Source organism: Papilio polytes, unplaced genomic scaffold (assembly GCF_000836215.1).
Source record: "Papilio polytes unplaced genomic scaffold, Ppol_1.0 DF824047.1, whole genome shotgun sequence".
NCBI lineage: Eukaryota > Metazoa > Arthropoda > Insecta > Lepidoptera > Papilionidae > Papilio > Papilio polytes.
Genome location: NW_013525157.1, coordinates 5724589 through 5747887, shown reverse-complemented (window position 1 = coordinate 5747887; position 23299 = coordinate 5724589). Strand labels below are relative to the sequence as shown.

General features: G+C 31.9%; 1 protein-coding gene across 1 annotated transcript; it reads left to right on the top strand.

The window, feature by feature from the left end:
* The first annotated feature begins 14420 nt into the window (after positions 1-14420).
* LOC106100489 (cytochrome P450 4c3-like) lies at positions 14421-20809 on the top strand. The gene is made up of 10 exons (XM_013279354.1): positions 14421-14861; positions 16157-16266; positions 17883-17976; positions 18215-18400; positions 18484-18553; positions 18655-18781; positions 18868-19080; positions 19157-19400; positions 19755-19922; positions 20223-20809. The coding sequence occupies exons 1-10, from the start codon at positions 14699-14701 to the stop codon at positions 20384-20386; spliced, it is 1539 nt and encodes a 512-aa protein (XP_013134808.1). The 5' UTR covers positions 14421-14698; the 3' UTR covers positions 20387-20809.
* The last annotated feature ends 2490 nt before the right edge of the window (positions 20810-23299 follow it).

The window sequence follows — 23299 nt, the reverse complement described above, 5'->3', positions numbered from 1 at the left end:
CGCGTGAAATAAAAAAAATATTATTAGCATATGTACTCATAGATAAATTACCTTTATAACGATGAATTTTTAAAATAGGCCCAGTAGATTAGAGTTATACAATACATTCAAAAATATATGAAAATTCAAATCTTTCCTCTTTACGAGTATAATATTAGTATAGATTAACATAAATCCTTTCTAAATTTCAACTTCTGGAGTTGTTCTAGAACATAAATGAATCTTATTACGATAAAGCATGAAAGTAATACTATAACAGGAATGAGCTCTATCTGAACATCTTGCAGTTAAAATAAAGAAAATAAAACCTTATTCTGAGGGCGTAAGAATCTTGTAGCATGCAAAATAGAATTGAACCCGAGTGAGAGGGCTATAAGTGTCCGCTGTGTACCTTTCTAACAGTAACCTAGAGTTGCCAGATTTCAATCATTTCGTTGTTTGTAGAAAAATAGGCGATTGATGTAATGTAATGAAGTAAAAAGTTTACTTTAAAATATTTCTAAATATTAATAATAATTTATTACCGACATGTTAAAACAATATTATTTTTTGCTACATGAAAAACTTTGTTAAGGCAAAAAATTAGCGATTGGCGTACAGGTTTTCTATTATTTGTTTGAAATTCGGACACCTGAACTGACAACCCCACATGACTCGGACGTTACTCGGACGTTAATGTCTTTTTCGATTTTGTAATAATTTTTAAGAATCTTAGTTAAAATGGGAAGTATTTGTGTCGCGTAGGCTTGCGGGACGAGTATTATGTTGATTGTGCGTTACATTTTCACAGGTAATAGTTTTTAACATAATTTGTTAGGGAAGAATTACAGTGACCATGCATGACTATCCAATTCTAGTTCAAGAACAAATAACTTCACACTCATTCTTAACAGTTAGGTTTGATTTATAAACTTCACAAGACTTTTATTTAGCAATGTCTGATGTAGAATTATTTATTTTGTATTGTTTTTAAAAAATACATTAATGATAACACTAATACGTTTAAATCCATCTGAAACAGTAATCTGCCGACGTAAGACAACAAATACAAGATTTTTATAATTATTATCCTTAAATTATAATTTAACATAGTCCCCATCGCCAGAGAGGGATAAAACGGACAGTTATTGAGGTTTTGCTGGGCTTCAATCTTTCGACAATAGCCCAATCCTGTTCTAGTAATACATCCATGCGATAAGGTAAAAAGAACAGTGACAAACGTCATTTAAATTCAGTTAAAGACCGATAAGTTTATCTGGCCCAGTGGATAAGTCAAACTAAATTGTGATAGTTCACGAGCGACGTATCGTAGCCGACTTTTTTTTGTAATCATTCATGCTTACATAACTTTTGACAAGAAAAAAAAATATAAACAGGGCACCTATTGTTGCCACACCTTTTAAATAACTTAGCGTGAATAAATAATCTAGATCAATTAATATGTTTTTTACTGACCTTAATTATTTTATCGTTCATTCTTATAAGGTTTCTTAAACTTAAGGATATTTTCCATTATCTTGAAAATAAAAGCTAATCTCGAAGAACATACCAATAACATTATACGATCTAAGTGGAGCGGTTTGGAAACTGTTACGTCTTGTTTACGTGTTTAACATTCGAATCGAAAATGTTCATCTCTTTTACGAGTATATCCTTGTTTTCTCTCAACTACTTTGAAACTGCGTTATTGTTCTTCATTTATAATTTTAGATGTTAAAATAAAAGCCCTACACTTACGACGTTTCGTATTCTTTAGGCTATATGTTTCACGTTATTAAACTTAGCGGGTAAATAAATTGGAAAAAATCTTCATATGAGAAAGAGACTATAAACAACAAGCTGCCAACATTAAGGAGGTAAGGTTATTATGGTAACGGTAATTCCGACATTTGCAATTGAGAATTTGACAAATGTAAACAATAAAATAAAGTTTTTATAATTTCATGCAGTTAAAACCGCACGGGAACGGCTAGTATTATTGTAAATGCAAAAGTTTGTAAAGATGGATGGTTGTTTGTTAGAAGATACCTCCGGAACGGCTGCTTAGATCAAAACAAAATTATGTATACATAAAGAACACTGTCTGGAAGAACATAAAGACTTCTTACTAAGTTTTTTTAATTGCGCTGAGAAGAAATCTCATACAAATGCTAATAAAATAGAAAATGATTCAGTCAATTTTAGTATATAATGTGATGATTCAAATTCATTACCTAAATTTTCAAATCATTAAAATGAAATAATGATTAAAAAAACTATCAAAATATTGTATAAAAATTACAGGCAAAAATATTCAATTGATAGTCTACGGTGGTTACATTCATGTAGAAGAAGTTAAAAAAGCTTTTGTATTACACATAAACCATACGGAGCAGTAAACTGTACGGACATTGCATACTTTAAAACTGCGAGGGGCTTTTATCTTTTGTAAAAGCAACTGTTATTGACTGCTGTAAAAGCTTTTAATCGGTCGCTTAATTAAAAGTAGTAACTTATTTTTTTTTTTAAATTCCATTCAATTTCAATATTAACTAGAATATATGTAGGTCATTTATTAATTTTGGTTAAAACATATCTGAATCATAAATATTAAAATATTTTTTTTTCCTTCATGACAAACCTCCTACTGCAGGACATTTTAAAAATTGTTCAGAATTTTCAGTAAAACCTACAAATCACAATTTGTAGGCTGTATTGTAAAATGAGAAAACTTAATATAACAAACTGGTACAATCCACGTAGTTTAATATTTACTAAGGCATCGCTTAAGTAATTACTAATCGCCTCGCAAAGCATGTACAAAAGGTAATGATATTAAGTACGTCGGAATCTAGCCGATAAGTACAACTCAATCAATAAACAGACTACGGCCCGGTCCATTAGTACTTGCACACGGGTTTCTATTTGCACGGAAATCTCGTTATCGCTGCGAGTGCCTGACTTTATAGAACGTAGCTTCGATATGTTTGTTTTTTTTTTTTTTAATAAAAAAAAACTTGTCAGCGAAGCCATAAAAAACTTAAGTTAACAAACTAAAGTAAAAAATCTACTAAACATAGTAACATGAATACATATATGAAGGAAATATAGAGCTTATCAATATTTAAATTACGTTTCATGTATTTTTAAATGTTTACAACATATTTTAATTTGATTTGCGATCCGATAAAATCGACATTCGTGTTGAACTGTCTCCATATTAGAAGCTACGCATCAATCGATTAAAGATCGATTGCGCAATCGCATAAGAACTATTTGAAACGAAAAATCTTGAAGTACAAGCTTCAAGATTTTTCGTTTCATAATAAAATGAAACAATTGTTTTTGTCATAAAAATTGAACATGCTTTAATCTGCTGTTAATTTGATTACATTGACAAAACGTGTAGGAGAGCGGCAGAGCGTACGACCCGATGAAGCGGCAACCTATAGTGGCCCACTCAATTGACACTAATGCACTCCGAATCCGACTCATCGCCACATCCATACACTATATTGATAATCTCTTTACTATGTGTCCATCGATACAATCATGCTCATTTCATATTAACTATTCATCTAATTATGTAAATTAACTACCCACTAAATATCAGAAGTTAGTAGTAAGCTAATGTAATAGTGTTCAAAGTATTCATGACTGGTTGTTGCTCGCGACTACATCCACGAGCAATTAAAAAATAATAAAAAATAACCTAAGTTACTCAAAAATAAATTACCTTTTTAACGGTGAAAAATTGAAAATCGGCCCAGTAATTTTTGAGTTGTTTCAATGAATACAAAAGTACAAATCTTTCCTCTTTATAATATTAGTATAGATATACTATACTAAGTATGTTAAACCGTTGGCCCGGGTTCTAAGAAGGTAATCTTTTATCAATTATGTGAATCGGCTGAACGGATTTTCAAACAGATATGTATTATTTTATTCGTTTACTTCTAGAAGTATAGTCAGTTAGGCTTTTTTGGTTATTAAAATTAATTTAAAGACACATTTAAATATGAACTGCAGAATAATTAGACTTCTTAATAAGTTCGATTCCGTAGCTATCAAAAATTACAATACACATAAATTCCCGATTAAAAAAAATGGCTTCCGCACCTGAGCTACGTAGTAACGTAAATGAACGCCATTATCCCACACAATAATCTTAAATCACTCCGGCTTAGTGTTTCGATTACAGACAAAGGTTCATTCGGAAAACCCACATTATGACGGTACTTATATAATTGTATAGATAAGTACAATTTATCGGTATACTTTTACCATTCAACGGCAAACTGAGAAAATTTTTAATTCCTATTTTAGCTAAATATTTAAGAAAAACATACTTCATCGTAATTTTTACAAAATAACTATTAAAATATTACTAATTGAGACAATGGTATTTAATTATTTTACGCCTTAATAAATCGAATCGCTTGAACTAAATTATCATGATTTACGGCAGCCTTTTATAACTTTAAGTAAAACTTTCAATTGCGTAATGATAAGCTCAAGGTCAACTTTTGCGGTCAGAGATAACTAAGCTAACGGCTAAACTTCAGTTTGAATTTGCATTAATAAATTAATGGATACATTTTTATTCCCGCTCTACAACAATTTCTCATTTCCGTACGCTCAAAATCGTCAGGAAATATTTATCGGATATGATATAACATTTGATAACACTTTTGTGATTCTGATAAGACATAGTATCAGATAGAATTCGATTAAGTTTGTCATATTATTATTATAGAATCAGTGTAAATTGTTTTGTTATGACAGAAAAATGCCAACGTAACTGAAGGTAGTGAATAAATTGCTCGATAACCCTTCCCGGTTGTAAATTGTTTGCTTATCTCTTTGCTCCCCTTTAAGCTTGCTGTTTGCACAATAAATAGCTTTTGAAATAAAGAAAAAATGATTTTTCATTCTATAATCTTACAACGACTAATTCGTATTTCCTAAACGCTTTCAATTTCGAGTTAAATAAAAGTACAATGCATCCGTAGTGCATAATAGAGCCCGCTCGGTCCGCTCATGCTGGTACATTTATTTTTACTTTTTCCAGAAGCTTTGAACAGTTGGTCGCGTAACACGTACGCTAGCTCATCGGGGACGCGATGAGAATTCAATAACCCCACTTTGCGATACCGTATTTTGTCCGGACATAAAACACTCACCAGATTACGGGTTACAGTCAACAACCTGTTCTATTACACGATTGCATCTCCGCCAATAACAATATGTACATGAGTATATCTTTAGCAGTGGTAGAACGAACGAAGGGTCTAGTAATCAGTTTTGTTCTATCATCTTGTGTTCTCGTAATACAACCAATATTTTTGCTGAAGTCTTTTACTTGATCTTTACAAAATAGTAGTTGCTATAAAACAATAGATCCCTAAATGAACGATTTGTTCATTTGGAGATCAATAAGGTCTTGAGGTCAACGTTCCATTTAAGTTGCAATAGAGCATGAGTATGAGAAGCGAGCGTCGACAACACAATGGCTCGCATCCCCCGCACCTCGCGCCCCGCAGCGCCTCCCAACTTGCCACAATACGACTTTTCAAACCTTTCTCATCTCGTTTTTGTTTCGTTGTCACAGATGTTTCTACAGAATCCGTGGCTCATCTAGGGATTAGTACTCGTTATGTTTCTCTCTTGTATATCTTACTTGCTAGTAAGTATAATTGCTAACATTTTATATTCGTATACTATTCAGTTCTTCCTTTATTGACAAATTTAATAATAAATAATAGTAGGAATTGGCAAATACTAGTCGGTTAAAAACATACATTCTATCAAATCGTGAATATTTGATCAATGCGATATTGAAAGTTGTGGTTGTAGGTAATTCAAAAATAACTGATTGCTTTTTCACTGCTCCTCGGTAGCTTGCATGCCAGTTCACGAAACAGAATGAGACGTGGCAGCATCAAGCATCATCTCCCTCGACGTCCTCCCCTTTAACTAGGACGCCCGTAGCTGACACAAAACCAATTATCGTTTTAGTTATTATCACTTGCATGCCAGTTACTGGCATATCATACGTTTACCATAACTGTCACCGGCAACTTCTAGTAACTTGCATGCAAATGTGCCAACTACTGGCATCTGTACTCCCTCCTCCAGTCACAATAGACATGGACAACAATAAAGGGATTTTGTGTGATGAGGTGTGATATTTGCTTATTTTATGATTTATGTTTTGATTCTAAATTGCATAAACGCTGACGTCTGAGATAACCCAACGTAAAAAAACCCAGAATAATACAACCCAATGTGAAATACTGGTGCACGAATTCATTCCGCTGAGATTCAACAGGCAAATTATTAAATTCAACTATTGAAATTGGACAACAAATAGGATAATACCCTACAAATTGGAGCCTAATGCTACGAATTGGTCGAGTAAATATGAATGTGTGCACAAAAACTGTGAACTTTGTACCCCTTCTTAAAGAAATTCGCAGATGGATAAACGTGAAATTTGAGACGGCTAAAGTTAAATTCCACATCTTCAGTTTGTAACTAACTTCGTCTCTATTTTTAAATAAACAATAGAACGCGTGAAGACAGTTTGGCTTCCACACGACAATTTTGCAATTAAAAGTGAAAGTATGTTATCGGAGAGTGTATTTTTAGGAATCAAGGTAAAATGTTTTAGACGAAATTGCAAAATGTATTATATCATACAACTATACGATGACCGTTAGTTCAGGTAAGCACTAACAAGTAGGGCGCTGGGTACTGTTACAAAGTGTGACCGTCGACGAGGAAATTACGGCGAAATTTACATAATAGAGAATCCGTGGCCGCCCTCGTCCTTTGAAAGTCTGCGCCATAGTCTGCGTCGAGTGACACCGCTGCACATTAAATTAACATCTCTTTCACTTTGTTTGCGAGTCCATCCCTGTCTTCTTCAGTTCTACCCTGTCCTCTTCAGTCCACGCCTGACCACGCTAATTATAACCTAAGCGATGTATATTCCTATGTGAGTTTTATATTTCTGGCACTCTACAAAAGTTATTTGAATGTTAAGCAAATGTAAGATGAACAAATAATATAAATATCCTAATATTTCCTATATCCTAATTAAAAAAAAAAAAACAATTTAATCACTATCACAACCAAAATGAATAACAATTTAGTTTAAAAAATGAACAAATTGACTCGATATCAACAGTTATAACGACAAGAAATACACAATTTTATCTGACAATCAGGTCATAAGATATATATTTTTTCCTTATATTGTAATCGCAGAATTCCACTTATACTTCTATTAATACATACTGTGCCTTCAACCTTAATCACATAACCTGTTTAAGTGACAGGGAATGAAGTCGGGATATGGAATAAGGTTTTATATTAGAAATAAATCTATAGAAAATATATCGATATGATTACTGGCCAATTCTGTTCGAAAGAAGCTTACATTTGTTGACTATGGAGCTTAAGTTGTGCTCCTTGTCTATTACGCGTTTCTAGCGTATACTAGTATGTGCAGACGGACTTAGGACGTTCGCTTTAGATTACACTTGTAGCAATTGCTTTATACAGCGAGTAATCCGTACAACAAACAGTCGCCTTGTGTATAGTTGAGCAAAGACATTATAACTAACTTGAAATGTATAACAAGATTAAAACTTCAGAGCTTTCATTAGCTTATAATATTTTACATTCATTAACATACACATATAAATAACGTTAGTTGATGCTAAAGGGCGATCACCAGAATTTTTTTGGCCCTGTCCCACCAAATTGTAAATTGTCAGATAACAATCGAATGTGTAAAATGTTTGATGGAAATATCGCATTTTGTTACCTTATCTAACAGTGACGTTATTTTAAGCTATCTGAGCCTCTATCAGGCAGTGGTGGGACAGGGCCTAAATCTCTTAATCCTAATAAAGAAATACTAATCACTCGTTAGGACATTATATAAATACAATGAATTATTTATACCAAGTTATTACATTTTACATATTTTTTTAATAATCCAGTTCTACGTATTCAGTTTAAAACTAAATTATTTTTTATGATTTAAAAGGAGGTTGTCGATTAGAAAATGATGTAAAAGTCGTTTAATTAAAAAGGAATCTACCCCGACGGAACAGTTAAGCTCGTGTTTGTTTCCCATCTATGCTGTTTCCTTGTTCTCGTAGCTTGCACACTGACTTAATTAATATGATGTATACTTCCACGTATACGTTATGATAAGAATACAACATCGCACCGAAAATGTTACCTCTAAATTACATGTCACCGAAAAATTGTGTATTTCATAAATTTGCAATTTGACAAGAAATAAAAATTTTAGACTGTTATTTATAAAAGTTGCGAAATTATTATGATTTGTATGTTATACTAAAAAGTACTTTTTTAATTTGAAATTTGTTTTTATTAATATTAAACAACAACATTTTAAATCTTGAGTCAAGGATAAACATAAATTAGGAAAATTACAAACAATCTAATAACAACACGATTGTTGTTGACATGACTTCGTTTTACCGCGGGATGACATACGCAACTATAGTAAACTAGATATTTTTTCCTTGCTAGCTCTAGGAATACCATAATATAATGATTGTTGGGCATTACTATCGCGTTAAAATGATGTTAATCTGAGATCATTCATAAGAGGGATGTCCTCGTCGCATATACATAAAACCTGTTTGAAATTACAATCATAACAAACACTCTTAGTCACGTGCTTGTCCAATGTATGATGTTATATTTTATGTATCGACAAACTAAAATGATAACAGAAAGACTTTGTACTTTGTTTTACGAGGTACAGCCAAAGTTTCCTTTTTATTCAATTTAAAACGACAGATTTAATAGGACGCATTTTACTATTTTATTGGTTCCAAATATAATTGAATTATAAAAAGGGGAGCAACTTTATTGTAATCTACAGTTTATAAATGGTATAGTTACTCCGAGTATGAAAATGTACAATCAAAGAATTAAATTCGATTCCCACGTTGAATCGCATATTCATTCTTATGATGACAATTTGCTGTACAATGGACTGCACATGCAGTCATTAAGTGTACATCTATGTTAATACGACTGTTTTCGATCTAAATGCAATGTGTCCAACGACATTCACCGAAGTGGGTAGGTAATAAATGTCTTCGACTATAATATACAAGTAGGTCCGCAGTGGGTTGTTTTATTTAATTAATCAGGCAGTTCTAAACAGTACATTCGTGCAATGTAATGTTAACAATGTTATTGTTACAGTTGATTTAATCCAACGGCAAGGGTTAACTACGATATTAATTAGAATGCTTCGCCAAAACCCAGAGACAAGGTCGCAAGAGTTATAACACATTAATTAAATGGAACAAAGTTTAATCAAACTTGACGTAACATTGTTGATATGTTTAATATTTGGATTCAGTTCGGATATAAATAGTTTGAAATTTAAACATGTAAATTAACACATTAAATTGATACAAGAAAAGACTATTCTAGATTCTATTCTTATGTAATTATTAAACAAAAAATAAACTAACTTATTGTCGATTTCGAAGAGAAATAACGATGGTGATACAAATCATAGATTAATCTAGAGCAATATTTTTGTTTTTTACCTTGCATGTGTTTTTTCCTGTAGGCTAGACTAGTGGTTATTCATTTCCTTACAAAAACCCTGACATTTGAACCTATTTAATGTAGATATAGAGGATAATCATAGTATGAAATTAATTAGATACCAAGTTTTTTTACGATACACTATTTACAAGGAAACATGCAGTTTTGCCGAGTCGGTTATCTTTATAAATATGTGTAATCTGTTTTCAAATGGTATCATTTTCTAGCGCTTGTTTATTCACAATGAAGATAAACGGTTAGAGCCAATAGCATAATTGTTAAGGGTATCTACCGACGCCGATCACATTGTCTAGGGTTCAAATCCTCGCAATCAACTAATATTGTAAAATGTATCCGACGAGTCTTAAATTTAATGTTATAAGAAAATGTAATTAATAACATTCTGCTAATAAGAATAAGGATTAATTTAATCTTTTACCTATTGATAATAGAAATTTTAGGTGCGTTTCTAATTAAGCGAAACAGTTTAGACACGCATGATAGAAAATATATTAAGCCAGATAAGAAATAACTTGTACAACTCAAATCCCCAACATGAATTTGATAAGATACATTTTATTTGGAGTAACATCCTCTTAGTTTGGTTTAATCTTATCAGATTGGATTAAAGTAGTTTTATAAAAATGAAATTACCTACATGTTATTAAATAACAAAAATGAGACAGGTTGATACAGTGCAATAATAAAGACTATTGAATTTGATGTTTGTCTTTTAATTATGCGTTCTTTTCTTTTGACTTACTTTTGTTATCAATTGAATCATTTATTTAATAGTATAAGAGTGTGATAACCGCTGTGTACATTGTTAAAGTTGTAAACGTGCTGTAGGCATTGCTTATTATCGTATTTCCGGAACGCTAATCAACACTGTTTGTAAATCGTACCAATGTGCCGCGACATGTGACTGTCGCCTTTAACACATTTAATACATACTGAATTGAATTATACCGTGAGTTAAATGGCGCGATACAAGTACGGGCTATTGCTATCTTATTTATTACGAGCTGTAACCCACAAACTTCGTTAGCGCAAATCTGGACCACCCGTTACGCCAATTTGACAGAGCGGAATTTAAAATAAAGTAGCCTATAATATGTCCGTCTATGTCAGCTACCATGCAGTGAAAGTCCGGTCGAAATCGGCCCAGCCGTTTCAGAGAGTGCCTGGAAATAAAGCGGCTTGCGGACAGACAAACATTTTTTTAAAATGCGATTCTCGTTATCAGCAACGCACACAAACACACACAAATACACCATCGTCCCGAAATCAGGAATTTTTATTTTGATATTATAAACAGACACTCCAATTTTATTATACGTATCGATTGATTTTCAAAGAGAATGAGGGGTAAGGTAATATTGTAGTAATACAATGGAGATACACTAGAATTGACTTTTATTACTGTTTATGCATCGTTTGCATTCTCCGCGGTTCCTCTGATCATGTGGCACAGATACCAAATACAAGTCCTACTTCCAATTTCACCTTCTATATTCTTAACGAACGATCATTTTGTTTACAGTAAAAGTATGCGAAACCGTAATTAAACTTAAGGAAAAATGTGTAAATGTGAATCTGTACGCGGGGTAAATATTTTATACATGAAACTTAATTAGTATAAACAAATATTACTTACAGTTGCGGAGGTAAATAGTGTTACGTGGAGCGGTATTTTGGATGCAGGTGAGATACGGTGCTCGTTAATGGATTGTGCGCCGCGGTATATTCACGTCTTAATTATATCAAACTTTATTGCTCACATGTTCTCTTAGCTTCGTTCAAGGATAGAAGTCGACACGTCGAGGGTACTCAAACAATATGTGATGGTATTATCATTGTTATCATAGGATAATTTTGTCTAAACTTTACATCATTTCATTATTGCTCGAAGGTTGAAGTAACATTTCAGTAACAGGGTAAAAGAACTAATTGTTAGAATGTTATTTAAATATTTCTTGTGTGTAAGCGACAATGATTTGAATTAATTGTTTTACAAATGAACATAATAAAATACTAACATTAAAATGTATTAGCGATAATATTCTAAGAAACGAAAAAAAGAAAGACAATTTAATCTTGTATTAACTTTAATTTACCATCCGATTTCAGAAACTGTTGACATATAGCCAATACATTAATAAAATAAGTATATATAAACCATAAAGGACGTAATCTTGACCTTGATCTAAACAACAAATAAACACACACGTCAAGGAAAAATCTTCACCAATACTAAGAGCCCACAAAAAAGCAGCAACGTTAACAATAACTGCAAACTAACGCAATGCGCTTTTTGGTTTAATTTTCGTGGCTTCAAAGAGATGAATCAGATCATGAGACTTTATCTTGGGTTTTCCCAGACTGGTATAACATGGTATGTATTTCATATGAGTCTTTCCTTATTGGTAAAGATACTTTCAAAATATAATTGGAAATTTTAAGATGAACGGGATATGAACAAGATTCATAAATAACGATTAAAATTCAAAGTTTAATGTGTTTTAAAATGTTTTGGTACTAGTAAACTTGAAGTAATTGTATTGTAGTAAATTATAAAATATTAATGAATAAAAATTGAAGTCATTTTTAATTCTCTAAAGATTAGAAGGTAATTTTTTTTATAATTGACAGCGAAAAAGCAGCAGCGAAGTTGCGGCACGGAGTTGAGACTTCAAAGAAATTAATGAGTGTTAGGAACTCTCGACGTGCTAACGCCAACTTGATTAGTTTGGACGCAAACCGGAACATAGTTAAGGAGTGCTCTTACAGAAAATCTCCACTAATTGCAGATGGTCTCGAAACGCTGTTTGGAATCATTTGTAAATAGATAAAATATAGGTCAGTAATAAAAAGCTACGAAATAATATGAACATTTTCACTCTCTGCTCTTTTCTCTGAACATTTATTTAGTAGATCTCACCCTGGTTGTATGTCACGTGTTGAAACTTAAGTAAAGTAAGAAATTGACCATAAATGTATATTTAATTTTAAATGTTTTTGTATATAACTTTACCTTAGCTTAGAATCGAATCAAAAAGTATTAAGTTCGTACCTTAAGTGCCCTTGGGGTTTGTCGGTCGAGATCACTTAAGAGTTTTTGAAATAGCAAAATCTTTCCAAATATAAAAATTTACACGCCTAATCTTAACTTAAAACACGTGTACAATTAGTAGCTTGGTCTATTTGGCCAATAAGATGTTACGATCATGTAAAAAATGAAGATTCTTAAAATTTTAAAAGGACAATTTAAAAGTATTTATGTAATACATTTGTACATGGGCAAAGAATGTATAAATTATTGCATGTATACGAGTATATGCTCTCTGAAATGTTGTACAACAATGCGTTTAATGTAAATCGAGAGATATATTAAATAACTATGAATTTATATATGGAACAGTATAGGAAACAATCCTATATCCATATTACATTTGAAACAATTCGCCCATCATAATGGCAATCAAGGAAAGTGCAGTAACGAAACTAGATTGGCGACATGAATAATCACGCATTTCAATCACGCACGTCTACAATTAACGTAGCCATTGATTACGACTGCCACGTGACAGTCCTCTTAAAATGACGTTTAAAGGGTTGATACCATTTTTGCATTTCTATCCTACTTAAATAACGCTTATTTCTTATCTACAAACATGAAATTTAGGGCATGTCCCACCACCGACTGATAGAGGCTAAGATATATTAAAAATGACATCAACGAAAACCGATATTTTCACCACATATTTTACACGTTAAATTGTTATCAGACAATTTACAATTTGGTAGGACTGACAATAAGATCCCTTTAGAATATTAAAGCCATACTAATTTCATGAATTTCGAAGTAAACGTGGAAGTACTTGTGTATTGTAATTGATAAAAGCGTCATATGAGTTAAGGAATTGCCCGAAAATGACGTCATTAAAACACTTATAAACTAATAAAACGTGTACAGTCTCCTTAGATTAATTTCATTACAATTGTACATATTAATAAGCATTCATTTGGAATAATAGCGACCATTTTAAACATGAATCTTCACGTACGTTGTTCATTTGTTTCTTTTTCCGTAATATCTTAATGCAATCGTTTGGTTGTTAGGATATTTGTAATTACGACATATGTGATTAGTGTAATTATCTCGCAACAATATTTCATTAATGCAATATAAAAACAACATTGCATTTAACTGACGGCTGGAGAACAGTGTACAAGAGACGTTCTTTTCCTCCTTCACAGAAAAATTACCTGTGAACGTTTTATTGCTTTATTTAATAATAAATTTATTCGAAAATTTGCATTTATTACTTACGAATACTATCCGAATCGGTATATAGTTGGTACTATTTGTTAACGTGAATTATGGAAACAAATGTTTTATTATGTCACTTTAATTTCGTGATTTTTGTCTTTTACACATGGATATACTTAAGTAAACGATCTATTATTAATGTTTACTATTTATTAAAAAACACACACAGACTCAAGACACTATACTCGTATTTAAAATACTAGCTTACTACTTTTTTATATGTCTTTAAGTACAAGATAATCCAAATTTTTAAACCCTTTAACTTCTAAAACTTAACGTACCATCTTACCTATAACACTAAACAATTCCAGCTAAACGCAATCGTATAGAATGACGTAGACAGTCGGTAGATTTTCCAACTTGCAGGAAACCTAAGCTTGAAATACCTTTATAAATCGAGCGCTTTCATACAGTCAAATCAGTCGTGATTCCATCTCTACATTGATTGGTAGTGCCTCTTTAATATTTGCAATTTTATTGCTAACAGTAATTTTCTCTAAAACCTAAATAAAGTTAACTATTTTTTTTTTTAAATTTGAAGAGATTTTTTTCTGTTACAATTTTTAATAACCTAAGTGATGTAAGAGGATTCTAAAAATCTACGTTCGATTGACTGACATAATCGATAACAGAATTGATAGTGGCAAATTATAAATTGAAAGTTCTATAGTTCTAATCATAATAAATCATTACCGCTCAACGAAGACAGTGATTGAGATAAACGTATTCACTACGTTTAATTTTTAACATTTTATTATCTGTGGCAATAAAATGATTGTCGTTGTATCTCTCGTTGTGATAGTTTTCGTGTTGATTATTTTTCACGATGTAATGAAAAAGAACAGTCAAAGATGGAAACACCTGAGTAAGTTTCCTGGCAGCCCACCTTTGCCGCTCATTGGCAACGTCTTAGAACTTGGATTTGATGCTGATGGTAAGCCTAATTTACAATTCAAATTAATAATAGATATAGCTAGTAATCTTATAAAAACAATACACCTTATTAAAAAATTCGAAAACATCGTAAATAAATAACTTTAATAGTTAAGTATTCAAAGCCTAATCTCAGGTATTAAGTTGCAATTCTTCACTACTTTCGATTAATTACATCTATACTAATATTATAAAAAAAATATTTTGTATGTATTGAAAAAACATAGGCTGTGTTTTTTTATTATTTTTTTTAATTTCACGAGGGTGAAGTCTCGATCAACAGCTAGTTTTAAATATTTGTTGAACAGTATTCGGTTATCGCGATATTTTCACCACTTTTTATTTTAGAATCTTGGTAATTTTGAAAAAGTGTAACAACTAATAGCCTATTATCACTATTTGAAATAAATTCTGTTGAATTTATTTTTACACAGAGTATTAAACTCAGAGTATTCTGTAGCCCAACAAATGTTGTTTAAAATTAATTTTACAGGTCTAGTCGCAGAGTTTGTTGACACAAAATTCTTTACGTTCAAAGTTAACGTATAAGCATAAGCAGCGGGCATTAATGTTCAACCAGAAATAATTCTAATTATTTATTCTTATCTGTAATTATGAATAAAATATATAACTTTTCCAAAGTAAATCTTGATATATGTTAGATATATGTACTGATTGATTATTGTTAATACAAGCGTCTAGTGTTCTTTCATAAAGGATTAGGTAAGATTAGATAAATGCTTTGTCTGATTCTGCTAATTTGCTAATGAAACCATAAATTATCGTTCGACGACTGCTTGTTAGAAATTATGTACTCCCGTTATCTGCTATCTTTTTATTGAACATTAAAATGTGGTTAAATGTCGAAAGGAAATCTGTGGCACGAAATCAAATTGCAAATGAGATATATTTTTTACCACCACTTTATCATACTATATTTAGTGGCCACAGAACCCATGATGTTGCAACGCTGGATAAACACTACAAACATTATATCAAAATAACTGAAATCATTGAATTTGCGGTTCGCTAGACGTTAACTCAGAGGAGTTAATGATGATTTTATAAAATTCCTCATAATCTAAAAACCTGCCTAGCCATAGGTTACTGAAAAACAGTTTAAAATTCATTGCATGTTAATATGCAATTCTATTTAACAATTTAGTGGTAATTAATTGCGAAAAGTCCTGAAATAAATATGTGTCTTTAACACTACATCTACAGGATACTGTCTAAATGATCATTATTTAATTATTTTGATCAAATTAGATTCTCTCAATTCTATGACATTTTCAGAGGCAGCAAACAGGTTATTCGACATGTGGAAAAAACACGGAAAATCTAATTTCCGTTTAACTGTGGGGAGTGAAGAATGGGTGCTTCTCTCTGAACCCGATGATGTTGGGGTAAGTCAGTTAATGTGCTTATGTAAACTTAACGCCTATTAAATTAATTTATACATGATCATTATCTCACCTATGTACCTTATCCTACCCCTAGGGTCGGCGCACCGGGTTTTCGTACTCCAAATAACTGTATCAACCGTCATCTCAATCATCACTACCTTCTTGATTATCGGCCGGTCTCAATATGCAATTTTTTCAATCGAAAATCCCAATCCGTACCCTAATCTTTTGAAATACTGTCTCAATAAACGACCGAACGATAGAAATTCGATCTAAAAACATGACTAATCTATTGGAGGGAAAAATCTGATTTCTAACACTTTTCGGATCGCCCTCTGTTTGAAAGTGACAGTTGTAGTGTTTCAATAAATGTTTTTGGAATTTTGACAAATCTCTCAATCTTTATTTTACAATCTATGGAAATCGGAAGATTCTACTAATTTATTATGAGATTAAAAAATGGTTGGCTTGCTGTCGTATAGTGATAGCTGATAGTGAAAGTGATTTGGAAGTGTTAAAGCAACTTTCAGACTGGGACGAAGAAGAAATGCATTCAGGGCGATGGTAGTATTTCAAATAAAAAACTTTGCGAAAATCAAGCTTTTATATTTATTACAAGAATACAGTTTTTATATTTGTTACAAAAATAAAGTTTTTAATTATTACAAAAATAGTAGTACATTAAAATAAACAAACAACAACAAACATTGAATTTTTCGCTTATCCGTCTTCACTCTTCATTTTTCAATTTATTCGTGGTAGCATTAGTCAATCATCAAGTCAATTAAATTTTACTGCTTTCAATGAACGAAAGCAGTGTTTTCGTGTCCTCCTTCGTAAGAGGCTTGCTTGAGGTCTGGAAATAATAAGAAATTACTATGTAAAGGGTTTATACAAATTAGGCGCGAATTGAAGCGTCTTCACGGGGAAGTTTATTGAATAAAAGTATAGAAAGTAAAAACATGTTAAAAACTCAATAAAAGTATACATACCATTGCACTTACACTTTCGATGGTGAATATTTAGTTGTTTATCAAGAAACACGAATAGAAGCTATATTAATTTCAAATTAATAGCTGATGTAAATAACATTGACAACTGAAGTCAAATGACATTGACAGACAATATATTCCTCTGATTACGATCTCGCACCGCTACCAAAACTCCGAAAAGGGAGTATTGGTTGATGAAAATTTGCTTGGAAAATGTTGAAACACGTTTTATTCGTAAAATACGCAACAAATAAATAATTAGTTAGTACATCAAAAACCAAAAATGTGCATATTTTCTTAAATTCATCAATAGGTTTACAACACAGTCATAATGACATCTGCTTGAAATGGAACGCCAGGAGGGAACTTCACAAAGTACATCGATCCCGCTGATCCATTTTGAAAATCGGTTGATGTTTGCTATCCGGTGTTATTGAGACACCGGTTAGTGATCAACCAGCAGATCGTTTTATTTCTCGATTGAAGCGATCTCCCGATCCAGGATGCGTTATTGAGACCGGCCGTATGTCACCTTTCACGCAATCCATCCATCAATTCAATCATAATATACAATTTGTTGCAAAAATATGTTTAAAGACAATCAAATGATATTTTTTGTTTTAGACACTTGTAAGTAGCCCTACGGAATTATCGAAACCGTTAGAACGGAATGTGGCTATGATGCCATTTTTTGGGAATTCAGTATCAACCTCAGAAGGTAATTCTGGTCGTTCAAGTCTATTAAGTGTAATTACCTGTAGCTGTAATGTATATTACAAAGCAATTAAACAGTTTTAAGTAATTTTATATTCTTGTTGATTGATGACATTTTTATTTTACAAAATATATTATAATCATCTAAGGCACTAAGCCGTGATTGGACCTTTTACTTGTCCACTAAATGTATTTACGTCTGCTTTCTTTAACTTCAACCTTATATATTTTTTTTCCAACAGGAGAAAGGTGGCGATCCACACGAAAACTGATGAATCCAAGTTTTCATTATAAAACTCTGGAAAAAAGAGTAACCGATGTCAACGATTATTGCGAAAGTCTCTTTACTATCTTTGACAAGTATTCAGGCAGAACAAGTGTTGATGTTTACCGTTACTTGAGACCGTATATGTTTGATTTATTATGCAGTAAGTTAATTGATTTAAGCATTGGAGTAAAATGTACTAGTTAGCGAAGAGTGCTGATGTTCTATATCTTTATTTTCTTCCAGATTCATTAATGGGTGTTAATTTCCATATGCTTGATGACCTCGAACATCCCTATTTAGAAGCCAGTAGTCAGTAAGTATTTTTATCAAATAAAACTCAGTTCAAAAACCTTAGGTATAGGATAAGACTTTTAAACTGTAATATGTAATCTACAATATTCTTAATTATTACAGAGTTATCAGTTTCATCACGGACAATTATTTTTCATACTGGAGAAATATTCGGCCACTTTTTGTACTATCGCCGTACTACAAAGAAATGATGGCAATCATCAAGACGATCAAAAATCAAAGCACGGAGGTAACAATATTTTAAATAAAAATTGTAAAATAAACGAAACGCATTCTCCAAAAATCGATTTCATTAACATTGAATTTAATTCACAGATAATAAAAGAAAGACGAAAAATATTACAAAAGTTTATCGACGACACTAAGAATAACAACAAAAATGTTAACATTGACATCGATAAATTAATTGTTGAGAAGTTCTCAGACGATGCGTGTCTTTTGGATAAATTCATCCTTAGTAAGTCAATTAACGGAGACAACATACCCGACGATGTGATCAATGAGGAGATCACTCTTGTAGCATTTACGGTAAGTTTGTTTTAAAAAAAACTATCTAACCTAAGCCTCTTTGATATTCAGAAGTAAACTGTTCTTTTAATTTCAGGGACATTATACTACAACGATGACAATGAGTCATACGCTGTATTTCCTAGCAAAATATCCTGAGATCCAGCAAAGGGTATATGAAGAACAACTGTCAGTTTTCAACAATGATATTACTAAGAAGCCAACCAATAACGATTTAACAGAAATGAAGTATCTGGAAGCAGTTATCAAAGAGAGTATTCGAGCGGTGCCCACTGTTACAAAGATCGGAAGACAACTTAAAAGTGATCTCCACTTCAAAGGTAGTACTGCGCATTACATAGTTATAGTTGGGTAATTAATACAGTAGAACCTTGATAAGTTAAAGTCCAAGGGAAACACAACATATTTTAAGTTATAGAGGTTTTAAGTTATCAAGGGTCTATGTTATAGAAGGTTTGGTATCTGATGGGAAGGGAACATATTATTTTTTGAAGTTATGGAGGTTTTTATGTTACCGAGGTTTGAATTATCGAGGTTCTACTGTAGTTACACTTAACGCTCAAAAATATGTAATGTTATGAAATGTGTCTACCTAGATTGCATTTGATAAGACTCTTCTTGTAATACTAAGGCTATTAACTAGTGTAAAATTTAAAAATTAAACTTTTTTACAGATGGTCGAATCGCTCCAGCAGGAACTTCCGTGTTGATATTTTTCGACGCACTATTTGCGAATCCTAAAGTTTTCCCGGAACCAGAAAAATTCAAGCCTGAAAGATTCTTAAACAACATGCATCAATACGCGTTTATCCCGTTTAGTGCTGGACCAAGAAATTGCATTGGTAATATACTCAATACTGTGCCCCAACTATTTGCATTTATCATTAAATCTTTTTTTTTATTTGACGAAAGAGCGACAACAAATTGTTTATACTAGTGTCACGCCAGTGGAATTGAATAGTTACTAAATACAAACATTTATTGCTCATGCATAGAAGCTTTGTTAATCGCCTTATGACGTCACGCGTTAAATAACGTTACTAGGCAGACGAGGAACGCCGTCGGTTTTCATGGGTGGGAGAGTCATCGACAAAACTGCCCGCGGCTATTAACAGCGTGATTAACAACTTTCTTTTGTTTAGGTTTCCGGTACGCTTGGGTGGCTATGAAAGCAACACTGTCAAATATATTGAGGAGATACGAAATCCTTCCCGGCGAGCCTGGCACAGACCCACAATTTAAATACAGAATAATAACGGAATCCATAAATGGTATACAACTTAGGTTAAAGAAAAGGGAAGAATAACGTTTAAAAGTAATAGAATTAATTATTTAATTATATGAAATGTTTGCATTTACTCTTGTATACAAAGATTTCATACGCCTCGTATAATATAATATTGTATATGATATTTTACTAAGCTAAAAATAGTAAATTGCTATTAAGTATAGTATGTGCAAATCTTACTAATGTTATCGCGTAACTTAATATGTACATATGGTTGTTCGTTACCACTTAATTCTAAACAATTGAACAGATCTGGACTAAACTAGTACTCAGTTCCTTGTTAATTTACACGGTCGAAATTGCGGCCGATAGCTAGTGTGTATATAAGCAAAGAGTAGTATGTAGAATTTAATGTTTTTGAAATGTAGTAATTTATTCCTATTTATGTGTAGATACTATGTAATAGATAGTAGATATAATTTAAATTAGTAAGCAATTAAAGGTCTGTGCTTAAGGTATAGGTATAAGTTAAAGCAATAAAGCAAAATTAGAAAAACCATTTTTTATTTTAACAATTTTCAATTAATAGTAGTAATAGTACAGTTAAATCTATACTAATATAATAAAGCGTAAACACACACTTCTTTGTTGCCTAAGATGTCAGCAATTACAGCATATTTTTGAATAATTCTTTTTTAAGTAAAAAGCCCTTACTACTTAAGTTGCTGCCAATATCAAGGAAGCAAGATTGCCAATGTAATTTTGACATTTGCAATTGACAATTTAACACATGTAAACAATAAAATAATTTTATGCTGAAGAAATCGCATGGGAACAGCTAGTAATTATTATTTTAATGATTTACAACATTGCAATTATTATGATTTTGCCATTGCGGTTTCCGACTTTAAGAAATAATTTTATTAATATCAAGAAAAAGAAATGAGGTTGTTTTGTTCGTACATTCCTCCGTAGAGAATACAATGGGGCTTAATAAGGCGCCAAGTTACGAATGTAACTGCGGGATACGGCTGAGCAGGTAAGCTTTCTTAATTCAAAGCACGCATGCAGTGCGCTAGTCTTACCTAACTGAGTACAAATAAGGTCACTAGTATTCTAGGATCGTGCCATTACAACACGGGAAATAGATTCTGGCATCAGTTTCAGTATAAGGCAGCTGATGCAGAAATTACAGGAAAGATATTGAACTAAGAATTATGCACAAACATTTGTTAATTTTCAAACGAGCAGAGGAATGGTGTGGCCAAACGAGTGTTATAATACCGTTGGATATCCAAACACCAAGTAACCGCGGCTGAATTAGCATTTGAGAAAAACAGATATAATTTCAGACCAACATTTTTACTTAAACTTAGCTAGAATGTTCAGTAGTCATCGGAGAAGATTTTTCCACTTATAAATCTAATTTATCTTTACAATTATAATCTTTCTTTTTATGAAACTTTTCCTTGCGTTTTATGATCATTTTTACATCTAATTTTAACGTAGGTTTCGCAATCGTTGAACTATTCACTTTCTAGAACAAACTGAACGTTTGTTTGGAAAAGTAAAGAAAACACCGAGAGCGTATTATAGGAACAAAAATGCAAAGCTTTTAATAGCAAAGAACCATTTTATTTCAGTATCCAAATAAATATCAAAAACGACAGCCATGGCTATATTAAAAGTTGAAATGCAAAAGTCGATATGCGCAGAGAGCCGTTAGTTCTATTTTATTTTTCTATACACAAACTTTCCAAGTGGAGGTCGTTACGCGAGAAAAGTTTCGCCATCGAACTTCTATAACTAACGTTATTTTCCAATTGGACCCCACATTTAAAGAAACAGCCTGCCAGTTCTTGTATGGTTTATATTCAGAATTATAACAAATCTTACGAAGAAAAAGATTACAGTAACTATATTTTTTAATTTTGCATTTTTCATACTAGATCAAAGTTATTGATAGCCAGTTCTAAGAGAGTAATTAGCACACGGTTTAATCCGGATATAAAATGTTTTAAGATATTTTGCAAATGTCTATTTCAGTAGAAAAAAATAAACGCCACTATGACTTGTCAATTGAGTGATCCTTACCATACATTTAAATAAAAAATAACTATTGGGACCACATAATCACTCTGAGTGCGGTAAGAAATCAACATAAATCCCTATTAACTTTTATTGATAAAGTACATAACGTAAATGTTTTGATAGTTGTTATGGAAATAGTATTGTTCTATTTTCAAGATTGTTCCAACTTTAATAGCAGTCCGAGTATGATGGCCAAACTTTACTACGCCAGTGTCATTGACTTACAAACTTGGTCAGTATCGAAATAAACTAACAGAACATAGCTCCTTAACAGCCAATATATAGAAACTTAGGAGACAAGCAAATCATTGAAATTTTTTTAAAGTAATTTAAAATACTGTAATATTTGAATCCAATATGCGCATATTATGAGTAAAAAAAACATATTTTTGAATGCGCAATAGAATTAACCTCCTGGTGTAGGTTTTTAGGTCACTTGGTAATCCTATTGTGGCGTGAACTTACACGCCAGTTGCTCCTAAAAGTTAGCAAGCACAATACAAATAAAAGGTCGCTTCCCAGTGGAACTTAACTAAACGAAATATTTTATTTTAAAAGCAGGAAAAAATTAAATCCAATTTCTTCTAAACGGCCATTTCCATTGCTTTTATATACAAACACATTTTAATTATCTCAGATTTTTTGGAGGGTTTTAACGCATTTACGAGTATATTTACCAATAAGCGTATCCGAAATCCCTTTTTTAACATCAAACCAATTTCCAAATATTCTTCTACCTATATTTCGGAAGCTAATATTAAGGTTAACTTCTTTATAAAATGTTTGTATACTTCCATATACAAATATAAATTCAGTTCTCACCTATCATGAATAATTCTTAAGCTGAAGATTCAATTTCCGAACAATAGGATTGCATTAGCATATAAAAGATTTCATATA